This window comes from Ciconia boyciana, chromosome 11, assembly GCF_034638445.1.
Source record: "Ciconia boyciana chromosome 11, ASM3463844v1, whole genome shotgun sequence".
NCBI lineage: Eukaryota > Metazoa > Chordata > Aves > Ciconiiformes > Ciconiidae > Ciconia > Ciconia boyciana.
In genome coordinates, this window is record NC_132944.1 from 23,209,044 (window position 1) to 23,222,160 (window position 13,117).

At 38.8% G+C, this 13,117-nt stretch overlaps 1 protein-coding gene across 10 annotated transcripts in view; it reads left to right on the forward strand.

The window, feature by feature from the left end:
• Nucleotides 1–13,117, forward strand: part of TASOR (transcription activation suppressor) — a 35,287-nt gene that overhangs the window by 19,829 nt on the left and 2,341 nt on the right. For 7 of the 10 annotated variants that reach the window (XM_072876393.1, XM_072876391.1, XM_072876388.1 and 4 more), the window contains 8 exons: nucleotides 1,151–1,593; nucleotides 4,077–4,221; nucleotides 8,962–9,905; nucleotides 10,659–10,781; nucleotides 11,353–11,512; nucleotides 12,169–12,277; nucleotides 12,443–12,621; nucleotides 12,705–12,863. In XM_072876393.1, coding sequence (XP_072732494.1) covers nucleotides 1,151–1,593; nucleotides 4,077–4,221; nucleotides 8,962–9,905; nucleotides 10,659–10,781; nucleotides 11,353–11,512; nucleotides 12,169–12,277; nucleotides 12,443–12,621; nucleotides 12,705–12,863 — 2,262 coding nt within the window. The remainder of the gene's footprint in view (nucleotides 1–1,150; nucleotides 1,594–4,076; nucleotides 4,222–8,961; nucleotides 9,906–10,658; nucleotides 10,782–11,352; nucleotides 11,513–12,168; nucleotides 12,278–12,442; nucleotides 12,622–12,704; nucleotides 12,864–13,117) is intronic. The other 3 variants (XM_072876392.1, XM_072876389.1, XM_072876390.1) reach the window with 2 other exon arrangements.

Below are 13,117 nucleotides of genomic sequence, written 5' to 3' on the forward strand. Positions count from 1 at the left end.
GAGCTGCCAAAATCCCCCTTTTGATTTCTGTTTCCCGGACCCTTTTCTCAAGGCAATGATACAGGCCTCCTTCAGAAGGGGGAGAACTGGGGAGAAGGGTGGCACAAAGAAGAGGGGGAATTACATCAAGCACCAGTCATTCTCGTGGGTACATGAATTGCTTTGGAAGAGGAAGTGGCTGATCTTAGGAATAAGTTTCCCTTTGGAGAGGGACAAAAGATACTGGCATGTGTGGATGGAGAAGACAGAGGGTAGGCTACATGCTAGATCTTGGGATTCCTGCTTGGAAGTCTGTGAACCTTCAGGCTCTTTTTACATTGACTGTTAATGTAAAATATGTGAATACTGTAATCACAGCAGTATCTGTTTAAATTTAGACTTCACTCCTTCAAGGGTACCAAAACAGCAACATCTATCTATGGTTTGAATTCCATGTTTTTATATAACCCTAAAAGTAATTTGTTTGTCTTGCAAAAAATCTTACCTAAAATATTGTGAGCTTAAGTATTTAAACATGATTAGATTTCCATATATGATAAATGAGTTAGGGGTTCATCACATACTTAAAGTAGTTCCTTGGCCTGTCTCTTTCCAAGAAGAATAAATACCTATGGTATTTACTCACCCAAGCGGACGAGTAGAATAATAATAACCCTGTTCTAAAGTAAAACTTAGTATAAATAGGTGTGGTAAAGTTTTAGAATTACGCTTAGTCTAAGGTAACTTGTGAGGTTAAGCATTAAGATACTTGTCAGCTTCCGGAGCAACAGTGATGGGATGGAGAGAAGTAAATATTTTGCTCAAACTAATCTTTTTCTCTCAACAAGTGATGGAGAATTTTACAAGGGTTCCATAAAATACATAGATCATAGCATGTGACTTCTATTAAAACATAAAATAGTGTGGTATTGAATGACCTAAAAAACTGCAGTTATTTATCTGGGGGAGACTATTAGCTTTAGAAGCTGCCCTTTTATCAACATCTAGCTGTTTCAAAATTTTTATTAAGAAAATAAATGTATGTCTACTGTATGAAGTGATGCTGAAGAGTGAGACTGTGGGTATGTGGTAGGTGTTGGGGGGGTCTGGTTTTGCTTTTATTTTAAAACTTAGTAATGGATTACTTTTCCCCTCCTCCCCCTACTCTAAGGGGGCAGAACCTCGGATTCGCCACACTCGGTTTTCTCAATTAATACTGGTCTTGGTGGACATGATACTGACTTGAGGCAGCAAGATGTACCCGACCCTGCTGTTACTGACACACATGGCCTCATTAAACTGCTTTTAGAAACACTAGCTAGTGCAGGACACTTGGAATCATCGTTGGCACGGTCTGTAAATCAAGCTTTAGGATTAAGCACTGATGAAATTGAAGAGGATATGAGACAAAAATATGAATATGAATCCATTCCAGCACAGGACAAAGATGATCATGAGCTTCCTAATACTGCTCAGGCTGAAAATGTTAACTTTAAGGACCCACAGAGCCCAGTGATACTGGAAACTGATGCAGCATGCTTACCCTACCCTGTTGATGTTGATCTACGGCTTTCAGCTAATGAACTAGGCCTTGAACACACGCTACGTTTAAAAGTAAGTGAAACTGCCATGTAGGTAGATGCTGATAATGAATGTACTATTTTCATAAATATTATGAGACTGAATGAAAAAAAATTTCTATTTTTTTTACATAGGTAAAACATAGATAAGCACTAACTTTTCTGTGAACAAGCTTTTCTGTTTGGTAAGAGCGTATATGGACATTTTCTTAACTCCAAGATGTGTGTTCCTGGTTCTTTGTCTACTTTTTCTGTAATAAAATTATAATTAACAGTATCTGACCGATGGAAAGCAATCATGATCAGTCTTTCTCACTAGCTTTACAATAAGTGTCGTATGCAGCTGCTCCAGCAATAGACAGCAAAACTTCTGTCATTCTGTTGCCGAGTGCTGTATATGAGGGTGTTTTTTCATGTTTGCTGAGACCGAAGCCTTGCAGTTGTCTTCTGTCTCTTGTAGAAAAAAGATACTCTGTTCTGGCTTTCACCTTGCTTATGGTGGTGGGGTTTTTTTAGCAGTCTGTGAAGTTGTTGTGTGGAACAGGTATAGTGTTACTGAAACAGCTTGCATACTGCCTTCCATCTTCCTCCTCCTGCGGGGGTGATTCTTGGTCTGGCTAGGGTATTGAGGTTCATTGAACCTGAAACACAGTAGGAGAGATTTGAGGGTTCCTCATCATAGTTATTGCCTAGCTGTTACTCTTCCCAAAAGTAGCTTGTAGGGCAATAGTTGCTGTTCCATATGGACTCTCTTTCAGCAGTGGTTTAAGGACAGGCCATTAATGATTGTGTACTAAGTCTTTAACCTTACAGACCTGATAGGTGGTTTGGATATGACTACTTGTCATGATCGTGAAATTCCATCTCAGGCACCGAAACGAGCCTTTTTTTGACCAGGCTCCTCCAGATCTAAGTTGAGACAATCTCTTTCAAAGCTTATGCACCCGGAATTCTTCCCTCTTCTCCCCCCAAATGCAAACCAAAAATAAATATATCAGTTGTAGGCTGTATAACTTCAAGACTTTTTTTCCAGCCTGTTGCTTTCTTGTCATAAGCAAGAAAGTGAAAGAAGTCAAATTGCAACCTGTATTTGATACTTGGAGTTGGCTGGAGGTATCTTAAACGAGAAGGTTTATCCACAGGTGATCAATAGTTCCTCTAGAGAAGCAGCATGAGAGCTGCGTCCTTTTAATGGTAGCTGTCTCTCTCGTCTTGATAGAACAGATTGGCAAAACTAACTTGATTGTCCTTGGAAACTAAATGTGCTTTATGGGTTCTGGACTATTATCTTAAAAACAAACAAAAAACCCCAATGGCAACGGCTTACCTCAGCTGACTGTTCCAGTGTGTGAGTTAGTGACTTGTTCCAGTGACAACACCTCAGGGTTAATAAATTGATTCTTACTGCTTTACAAGCATCCTTTTGCTCTAATTGTAGTTACTGCTCCACTTTTGGGAATTGGTCTTGGTCCAGCCTCTTCAAAGTGTATTCTCTCTCCTCCTTAGTAGTAGCAGGCATTTTATAGGGCAGGAAAACACCCCTCGCTTGTGTGCGCACGTGAGGATCCTGCAATCCTCATCTTTTGGTCCTGTACTGTGGAAAAGATGATGGGCTTGTTTCTGTCCCTCTAGCAATGTCTGAGAAAGCGTTAAGAAATGTGCGTAGTGGAAGGTCTTAAATGCTCTATGGATATTAAAGATGGTTGGGGAATTGGCTTTGTTTAGTTTTGGCGGGAGCAGAGTTGAAAAATTCCGAGTTGAAAAAGGAGCACTTAAACGCATGCCTAGCTCTCTTCATGTGCCCTCTTGGTGCAGCGGTGTATGCGTGTTCCATGCGTACTTTTCGTGACAGCATATAACTGGCAGAACACCCTTTGAAGAAGGCTCTTGTGCTTAGGGTTCAGAGTGCCCCAGCTGCTTGCTTGATCACATTACTTTACAGAGTGGTTGTTCTATGGTCTTGTACTGATACTTCTACACAAAGCCCAGTTTCTAAGTCGTGGAGCAGGAAAGAGTTTGTCCTACCTGTAATCTCCGTGCTGTTTGGCTTCTAACCGTCTGGAACATGAGATCAAATTGGATTGTTCAAGGGCTTCATACTAGTTGCAGGCAGTTCCTCAGCAATGCCAACATCTCATGGCTGTAGTCAGCTATCAAGACAACAGCCTGAAACAGGCTGAGGAGCAGACAGTTCTCCTAAATTTTTCCCCTCTTTGCCTCCTTTCCTACCTGTGCCACCCAGCTTCTGTACTCTAAGGCATGTGCTCAGGACTGCCTTACTTACTTAACGATACACCATCAGCAAAGACAGCTGCCTCAGGAATTATCAAACAGGTAAATGAAATATATAAGTACCTCACGTAAACATTTCCAAGTTTGACTTGATGTGATTGATGGCAAAATTGCCAATATGCTGGTGAACTCAGGTGCGTTCTTACTGTCAGCTGTTCAGAATGTAAAAGCTTAATAGCTACCAAAAAAAAAAGTTTTGAGCTGAGACTTTTTATTGTTTTTTAGGAAGCAAGCACTGGAAGTGTAAGTACTTTTGAAGACTACAGTCCGTGTCCTAGTACACCTATAGAACATGTTTATCGCAGGCAACATTCCAACTCAAATAATATAGGAGAAGTTGGAATGCACTGGAAACTTATTCCAATTACAGGTAAGATGGGTTTAACTCTTGTGTTGCTACAAATAGTGAATGAAAACATGTTCTAAAGGTTTGTATCTTTCATAGATCCCATTCTTGGGTCACGTGTTGGGACACAAGCATATATATAGCCTATGTAGTTGTTTCTGATGTTTGATTAATACAGAAATCTGCTGGATGAAAACATACTGGTAGAGAATACTGCTTTGGGTAGATACTGACATAATTTAGAAATGTGAATGCTTGAGTATTTATCTAGTGAGGTACATAACTGTTTGAATTCAGTGTTTGAACTTGCTAGGTTCTGCTGAAAGACTGGACGGGCAGATAATTGCAACTAGTAATCCAGAAAAGTAATGAAAAATGTGTTCTCCTTATAGAAAGTAGTCTACTTCTTACTGCATCAAGCTCTTCTGCTGGAAGTGCTTCAAAGTCTTTGTCCTTACCTAAATATTTAAATGTTAAATAATCTTACAGAAGCAGCTTCTTGTTCTGCTTCTTGATGAGTCAACAGTGACAAGTCTTGGGAAGAGCATAAAAGCATGGATTTGAAGGATGTGGAAACTGGGCTGTAGGAATAGTCATCAAGAGCGCTAAATTCAAGGCTACAAATCAAGCTGTCTTATGACTAAATCTAGATAGAATTTAACTGCGTTCTCTGAGTAAAAACTTACTGATTTCTGATCATGTTCCAGAAATGCTGGAATCTGTCTCTTGGACACTTTTGATGTCCATCCAGTTGTGTAGTTCAGCAGCTCTTTTTTTTTTTTTTTTGTTTGGCTGAGAAGGTAGGAGGGCAGGGGAAACAGGCTTCCCTTTACAGTATTCATAGGCCTTCCAACGAAATGACAGGGTAGTTCTGGGTAACGTTTTGTGCACTTTCTTTAAGGGCCAAACGTCAAAAATCTGCTCTGATGTTTTGCTAAGTTGTAGAGTATGGAGACTGTAAAGTTGTTTGGATAGGACGTTAGTTCTTTTACTCCTGGAGAAAATGGCCCCTGTGCGTATAGGTGAGGATATGGTTGCTGAGATAACTAGTTAAGTGGATGATTAAGCATCGAAAAACTGTAATACATCATAGATGCTGGATGTGGGAGTTCATGCAAGGGTTTGTCAGTTGACCGACATGTTGCACAGTCATCTGTGAGACTGCAAATCTTACTAGAAAAAAATGTCTCTGAAGTCTTCTGAGAGGGAGAAGTGCGGTTCTCTAGAGGTGAAAGAGATTGCCATGAGCATCACGGGATTTCTTGAGTTCCTGCAAGGTCAGTTCTCCAAATTAGCTCTTGCTGCAGTCATTAGCTATTGACTAGCTCTGCAATATGATCATGTAAAAAGTGCTATATAAATACAAATGCCAATTGCTGCTGTCCTTCAGGAGGGGTAGGAAGAGTTCAAAAGGATCGGCTGTAAAAATACGAAGATAAAGAGGTGAGAAGAGTGGGTGGGACGGTTTGCATAGGTCATTATGGCCTGAACTACTGAGCAGCTCATATTCTCACCCAGTATTGAAGTCTGATCAGAAAATTAATATGTAAAAGTAATATGCTATATAGCAAGTGGGCTCATTTTATTGAAGTACATCAAGAAGGCTGTGGGAGAGTCAAAAGAGCCTTTAATGTTTTGGGCTACTGGCACTCGATTTTTACTGGGCATATCTCCTGTATAGTATCTTCTAGAGGGCTTTGAATTTCTAGTTTAGGGAATTAAGATCAATTCAGTAATATAATTTAAAGGAAGCTTTGCTCTTTTCTGAAACTGATTGCTTTCTCAAGCTGATGGTTTCTCTGTGTCTCATTTTTGTAGCAAGGTAGCTATAGAAAGGGATTCAGAGAACATCAGTCTTTTTAATCTCTGCACAATTGCAGGAAGGCGAGTTAGCAATCTCTTGTGTTTTCTTTTTAAACAAAAATATGTTTTACTTTTGATACAGGGATCACTTTCAGCTAAACTTACTTGAAGAACTTAACTCTTCATAGTTTGTGACTTGAGGAGTGGGGGGGTTTGTCTTGCTTCTTCCCCGAGAGCATCAGAAGGTGTTGGAGGAGATAGTTGTTCATAGGTCCTCAACTCGCCTGGACCACTTCTGTATGATGATGTTCATTTCTTAATGATTACATAATCTAAACTTCCAACAATGGTACGCAAACCTGAGTCTTATTTTTGAAAGCTAACTTGGGCAGATGTGTATTTTAGCAAACCCATCCTAATTCAGTTTTGGTTTGAATTTGAGAACTCTCTTGAATTGGGACTCTTCTTTGGCTTTCGACATTAAGCGCAGAAACGGTGTTTGTTCTTGCTTATTCTTCCTTCTCTTGCAAGGGAAGATGAATGCATTAATAGACGTTCTTAAAAGTGATGGCTTTTGGATATGAAGAAGCAGAATGTTCTAGGCTTTCTTTGTCAGGTGGTGGTTGAGTTTCTGATTTCAAAATCTACCCAAGAATCAGTCTTCTTTCTTGAGTCACTGAAGAAGGACCTCTCCTAAGCAGTGAAGAATGTGACTCTTCATCTGCAAGGATAACTACTTCAGCAGCTCTTCCACAGCTGTTCTGTCTAAGATTGTTTTCAGGCAGTTCTTGTTTTGGGTTCTTTGACAGATCCAGTTACAAGGTATTGCCAACAAAGAGTATGTTTGAAATAGTAAATCATACTTTTAATAGTTGCTGAAGTGTTTATTTGGGGTTTGCTCCTTGCTCATGCATTTGTTTTTTGTGAAGGCTTGTGACCCAAAGGTGTAGATCTATGAAGAATGCCACTTTCAGAGAATTCTATTTAAATAAGGGTAACGTTAGTTTAAATAATCCTTTTATTTTTTAATCCCGTTTTTTACGTTAGAAAATATTTTGGATTTCATATTCAGCAGTATATCTTTCTGTTTAAATTCTGCTTAATGTTTTTAAATAAAAACCTTTAGTAAGAACAAAGGCTTTTGGTTTTTAAAACAAAGTTTCTTTCCTTCTGGAAAACTTTAAATAGTAACCTTTGAAGAATAACCTAATCAGTTCTTAATCATATATATCTTGAAAACTTTTTTCATGATGTAATTGTTTTACAGAAGCTTTCCATCAAATCAGGATGAGTGGATTGTACATTAATTTTTTCAATAACCTTAGGATTTGAAATTTTACCTGTATTGGGGGTGCAGACAGGAAAGCCACAGAACAAAATTTCATTGCTAAAAATTGGTATGCAACTGATTAGCTGTACTAAAACGTAAGAAGTTGTAAAAACAGCCCCAAATGTAAAGCCATAGTACAGCTTTTAATCTTCTTACTAAGACTTTCTTATACTACAGTATTTCTTGATTACAGTTGTGATGTAGCTTGTACATGTTGAGCAGCTCAAGAAGAACAAGATACATAACATATTCTTAAGTACCATGTATCTCAAACGAGCTTAGACTAAGTTTACTCTGTTAACATTGTAGTTTGGTACGGAGTTCTTCAAAGTCTTTTAAAATTAATACACTTGTGTATGCAAAAAGCGTGGCTCACCAGTGAAGGTATAGGGCAACAGCAAAAAGTTTCAAATAAAATAGAATGGAGCTAACTGGAATAACCTGATTTATATCTGCGTTAGTGCTTTTAAAGAAAACTAGAAATTTGGGTTGACTCAAAGGATGAAGAAAGAACATAGAGTTTCATTGATAAGGAAATGAAATGGAACCACATTTCTGGTTTCTCTGTGTAACCCTAGTGGCATAAAGTAACTATGAGGTGATACTGTCCCCTCGAAAAAGGGATCCTGTTCGTGGCAGGTGTTTTCCTTTTAGATCTGAATGGACACGATCACGTTAGGGACTGAATATAACTTTTTTAACTGGCTGCAAAAACAACTGTGTTCCAAAAGAACACTAACTTCTAGAAACTGTCTATACTAGTTTCTAGTTTTGGTTATTGCTTCTGTTCCAGAAATCTGGTTTTCTGCTTACAACTGTATTAGCTTTAACAATAATACAACACTTAAAAACCCCCAAAACCCCTCAAACAAAACCAACAAAGAAAACCTCCTTTGAAATATTTATGGAACAGTGATATACTGAAATACCTGTATGTATCTGAAATATCTGTGTATATATATCATTAATTGCAACACAGTGTTAAACTTGGTTTAAAAACAAACAAAACCGTAGTTTTGAATGTGGATGGTGAAGAAACCGAGTGCTGCAGAACTGATGGGAGGTTTGGATTATGAGAGGCTTTCAGCACTCCTTGCAGCAGAACTGATTGTGTGTATCAATAATAACCGTGAGACTTAGGTCCTGCCTTTTTAAGCAAAAAAACTTCTGTTCTCAATTGCGAGATCAGACATGCAGCTTGCAGTTCGCAGTCTAACTCCACAGGGTAGCGTGTGGCTAAAATAAGCCTTTTGAAAGTCTGAGGATTATAACCTAGTAGCAAATGAAAATATTTGAATAATTTGTCACCCTGCTTGATTTCTAATTTTTTTTTTTTTTGTAATTAAGGCAGTTCCCATTACACTTAATCAGATGTTATCTCTGGGAAAATTACTTATGTTCTGCTTTTCTGAGCAAACTCTGACTTTATTGTTCTGCTGTCTTAGGAGCTGTTAAATTTTCTGTGCTTCTGTACCTCAGCAGACAGTAGCACTCGAGTCTTTGGATTTAAGTTGATTGGTGGGGGGGCACAACAGTAATGCTGTTTTAAAACTGTGTTTTGGAGGTTTTAGTGTATCAGTTGTGTGTGACTTTCAAACACGAGATGATGATGATTAACTCTTCCTATATAGGTCTGAAATCACCAGAAGAACCACTGGTGTATTTACCGCCAAAGGATGCCTTTCCTAATGACCCCCGGGTAATAAATAGACAGAGAAGTTCTGATTATCAGTTTCCATACTCTCCATTTTCAGACACACAAAAGGGGACAGCAGAAGATGGACTTTATACAAGACAAGTGGAGAAACTTGAAGATCAGTGTGGGCTAGCAGATCACCCTTTTACAACTAAGCATTCCATTAGTGCAATAATAGAGACTACACTATTAGAAGAATATAATCTCTTTGCAAGAAAGATTCAGGAAATTTTGCAGCAAAAGAATATTGCTTATGTTAGTGGTATGTCCACACCAGTCTTCTCTGCCCGAGAGAGGATCATGCGACTTTCTGAATACATATGTTTACAGGCATCAGAGATTTCTGTCCAAGAATACATAGAGACGCTAAGTGAAAAGTTGAATAGTGTTATTCTGTCCTCTTCGTGCATTAGGCATACTCCACCAATTTATTCTAGTCCTGAATCGGCAGAAGTAGTGAGTAATGCTGCACTGAATCCCCCACCCGACACGTTACCCATTTGCAGGGACTCCGACACGGCATTGTTATCAGAGCCATTGTGTAATGACGCGGTGGAAGACCTGGATTCTAATGAGCAGCGCTCGTCAAGCTTACCCTTAGTGAAGGAGGAAGTAGATCACGTGGATGCTAAAACGGAGGATATGTTGACATCTGATCAGACCTCTTCCAGTGGTGATCTGATGGAGCCACCAGAGAAGACACAGAAATCCCCAGAGAACATAAACATTTCAACCCAACCAGCCCTTTCTGATTTTATAAGCCAGTTAAAACCTGAAGTATTTAACAGTTTGGTCAAAATTATTAAAGATGTACAGAAAAATACTGTGAAATTTTATATTCATGAAGAGGAGGAAAGCGTTCTCTGCAAAGAAATCAAGGTAAATATGTTCCAGTTCAACCTCTCTTTAGTGTTAAAATAGAACAGTGTGCCTTTCAAATCAGAATGTGTAAAACTGGACTTGCAAACATCGGGTAGTCTGAAATTTGTTTCAAAAAGTGCTGAATTGTGGAAGTTAATTGTAAAAGTAGGCTGTCCTGTCCCATTTCTTGTTTTGAGGTTCTGAGGTAGTCTTGCTTATATTTAGCTTTTATGTAAGTCTTTTTCTTACAGCTGGAAAGCAGAACAGGCTGTAGTTTGGTTCTTTCTGAAGATACTGCTGGGGGGTAGCCTTACCGAAAAAAGACAACAAGGGCAAAAATGTGATAGCTTACCCTTTTAGAAAGAATATACGAAGTCGGTATGTGTGGTTTGGGGTTTTTTTTCCCTTCCCCTCCAGTTAGTAGTACAGGTAACTTTTGGAGATCACTGTTCTTCTGTATTTAAATGTAGAAGATGAAAGTTGAAAGTGAAATAACCAAAACTTCTGGCTGTACTTGAAAACTCATGCAGTTTTGGTAGACTGTCAGTTGGCCATTTATGCGCGATTCTGTAAGAATGATTGACTTGCTGGAACAGCCTGTTTCTGTGTTGCTACATCCTTCTGATTAACATATCGGAAAGACAAGGAAACCAGTCCCTCTGAGATTCATTCGAGTGGAAAACTGACTTAACATGGTCATCGTGTGGGGATTGCTCTGGCCGAACGACCTATTCACTTTTTCTTCATCATCTTCTCTTTCTGTGGCGTTAGGAGTATCTTACAAAGTTAGGTAATACAGAGTGCCATCCAGAACAGTTCCTCAGACGAAGAGCTGCTTTAGATAAACTGTTGATAATTATTCAAAATGAAGACATCGCCAACCTCATCCATAAGGTATTTCACATAAGTAAATGTGTACTATAGAAAGCTACTGTTAAAACATAGCGAGACAAGCTCCTTTGGAGCAAGGCTACTTTCTCATATCAACATAGCATTTAAACCATGTCTTGCGTTTAGTTGCTGCTTGACGAAACCAAAATGGTTGTGGTAAATACCTAGTCTTGTTCCATCATATACCTGTAACTTCTTCCACCTCCGCATACGTGCCAATGCGTATTTATTCTTAGTAGCTGTAAAGTTGTAGAGGCCCACGTAGTTCTGCTTCTAGTTCTGTGCTGCTCCAATGGCAAGTGAAGGCAGCTGTCGGATGCTGCAGGTATTCCCAACAGCTGTGGCTTGTGAACCTGTGCTGGCAGAAAGCAAACCTGTTCTAAGTGCTCAGCTTGTCTCATTCCTGTAACATTTTTGAGAGAGCACCTCCCAAGGCAAGAGGAGAAATAAGAATTCTTTGAAAATGTTTGTTGAAGTTTGATATTTGGCATTAGTCAGTTGGAAAGTTTTGTAGTTCCTTTTTTTTTTGTCTGATCTTTGGTATACATCTCTGATCTATAACATTTTTAAACAGATACCTGGCTTAGTAACTTTGAAGAGGCTTTCTTGTGTCAGCTTTGCGGGTGTCGATAGTTTGGATGATGTGAAAAATCACACTTACAATGAATTGTTTGTGTCTGGTGGTTTTGTTGTGTCGGACGAATCTGTCCTTAATCCAGAGTCCATCACTACAGGTAAGTGCGGTGCTTTCTGACACTTTAGCACACAGACCAAAAAAGCCTAGCATTTTAGTGTACGAGAGAGATGCTGTACTCATCGCAGTGAGGAATCGAGTCTTCTAATTTTCAAGTCTTCTGTCTAACTTTTGTGAGGCTTTTGAACTGAACTGCAGCTAATTCAGTCTCATTTGTACCTCAGTGGCCTTTTTGGAGAGCATGTTTCTGGGGAACATGTGAACTTGGAGATCTTGTCCTTCTCAGTTTGTGTTAGATTGTGTAGTTATCTATGTGGAACCTTTTATTCCTTACTACTCAATCCACAAATATGGTAGGAAAAAAAAGTGAAAAAATGTAGTTTTTCAGTATTTGCAATTGAATAGTTAACAAAGTTCCCATTTTTTTAAATGGATATATTAGCAAGGCAGACCACATATGACTGAATTTACGTAAGCAGATACCACTGTTAGGCGTCTGACCTACAAAAAAGCAGCTCCGTTTTGGAATGTTGTTGTTGGCTAATCTGCTAGGATGAAAACCTGAAGTACTAGGCTAATGTTCGTAGTCGGGTAGCTATACTTTGAACACAGAAAGCAGCTTTATGTATATACTGAAGCAGTATTTTCAGTTTACATACTGCAAAATTTAACTTCTATTCAATATCTCCAACACAGATAAATTAAAACAGTTCTTAAAGTTTCTGGAGGATCTCAATACCCCAGATGGAAAATGGCAGTGGAAAGTCCACTGTAAAATACAAAAAAAACTGAAAGAGCTGGGGAGGTAAGTAGTGGTCTTCAAGTACCAGTTGTGAAAACACTTCAGCTTTAATTATGTTCTCCAAAGCCCAACTAAGTAGAACTTACTCTTATGTTTGTCTTTTGACTCAATATTTAGACTGACCTTAAATCAAGTATCTAACAGTGTGCTTTTTTCCCCCCATTATAGAATGAATGCTAATGCCCTGAGTCTGCTGACCCTTCTGAATACTCACCAAAAGAAGCACTTGGTTGAGATTCTGTCTTACCATAATTGTGATTCTCAAACTCGAAATGCTCCGGAATTAGACTGTCTTATCAGGCTTCAGGCTCAAAACATACAGCAGAGACATGTTGTCTTCTTAACAGGTAAAAACAAAGTTTATGAATACTTCTCTCCTTCTTTTGATAACAAGCGCTCAGTATTAATACATCTCCTTTTATGTATTCAGAGAAGAATCTCAAAACACTTTCAAATTATGTTGATAATGGAATAGTGGTTGCTACTGTTGATGACTTTATGCAAAATTTTAAAAGTCTCGTTGGGTATCACAACTCGGTTACTGAAGAAAACAGCCTTCCTCCCTCTGACGCTCACAAAAGACAATCAGGTAATACTAAACACACTTACACTTTCTTTAGCTGATTAGATGTGTGGGGTGGAGGTCCTTGAAATAGTGTGCCTTTGCTCTAGTAAATTAACACTATAGAGGGCAAGGAAAACCCAACTCTCAAGCTACTCTTTTCTACTTTAAATGATGGGGGAAAAGCAGCTGGGATGGAGCGCCAACGGAGATCTGAAATACAGAATGATAGGCTAACATGGTATTTGAGAAAGTTAAGACATAGGCCAAAGCAGTGTAAC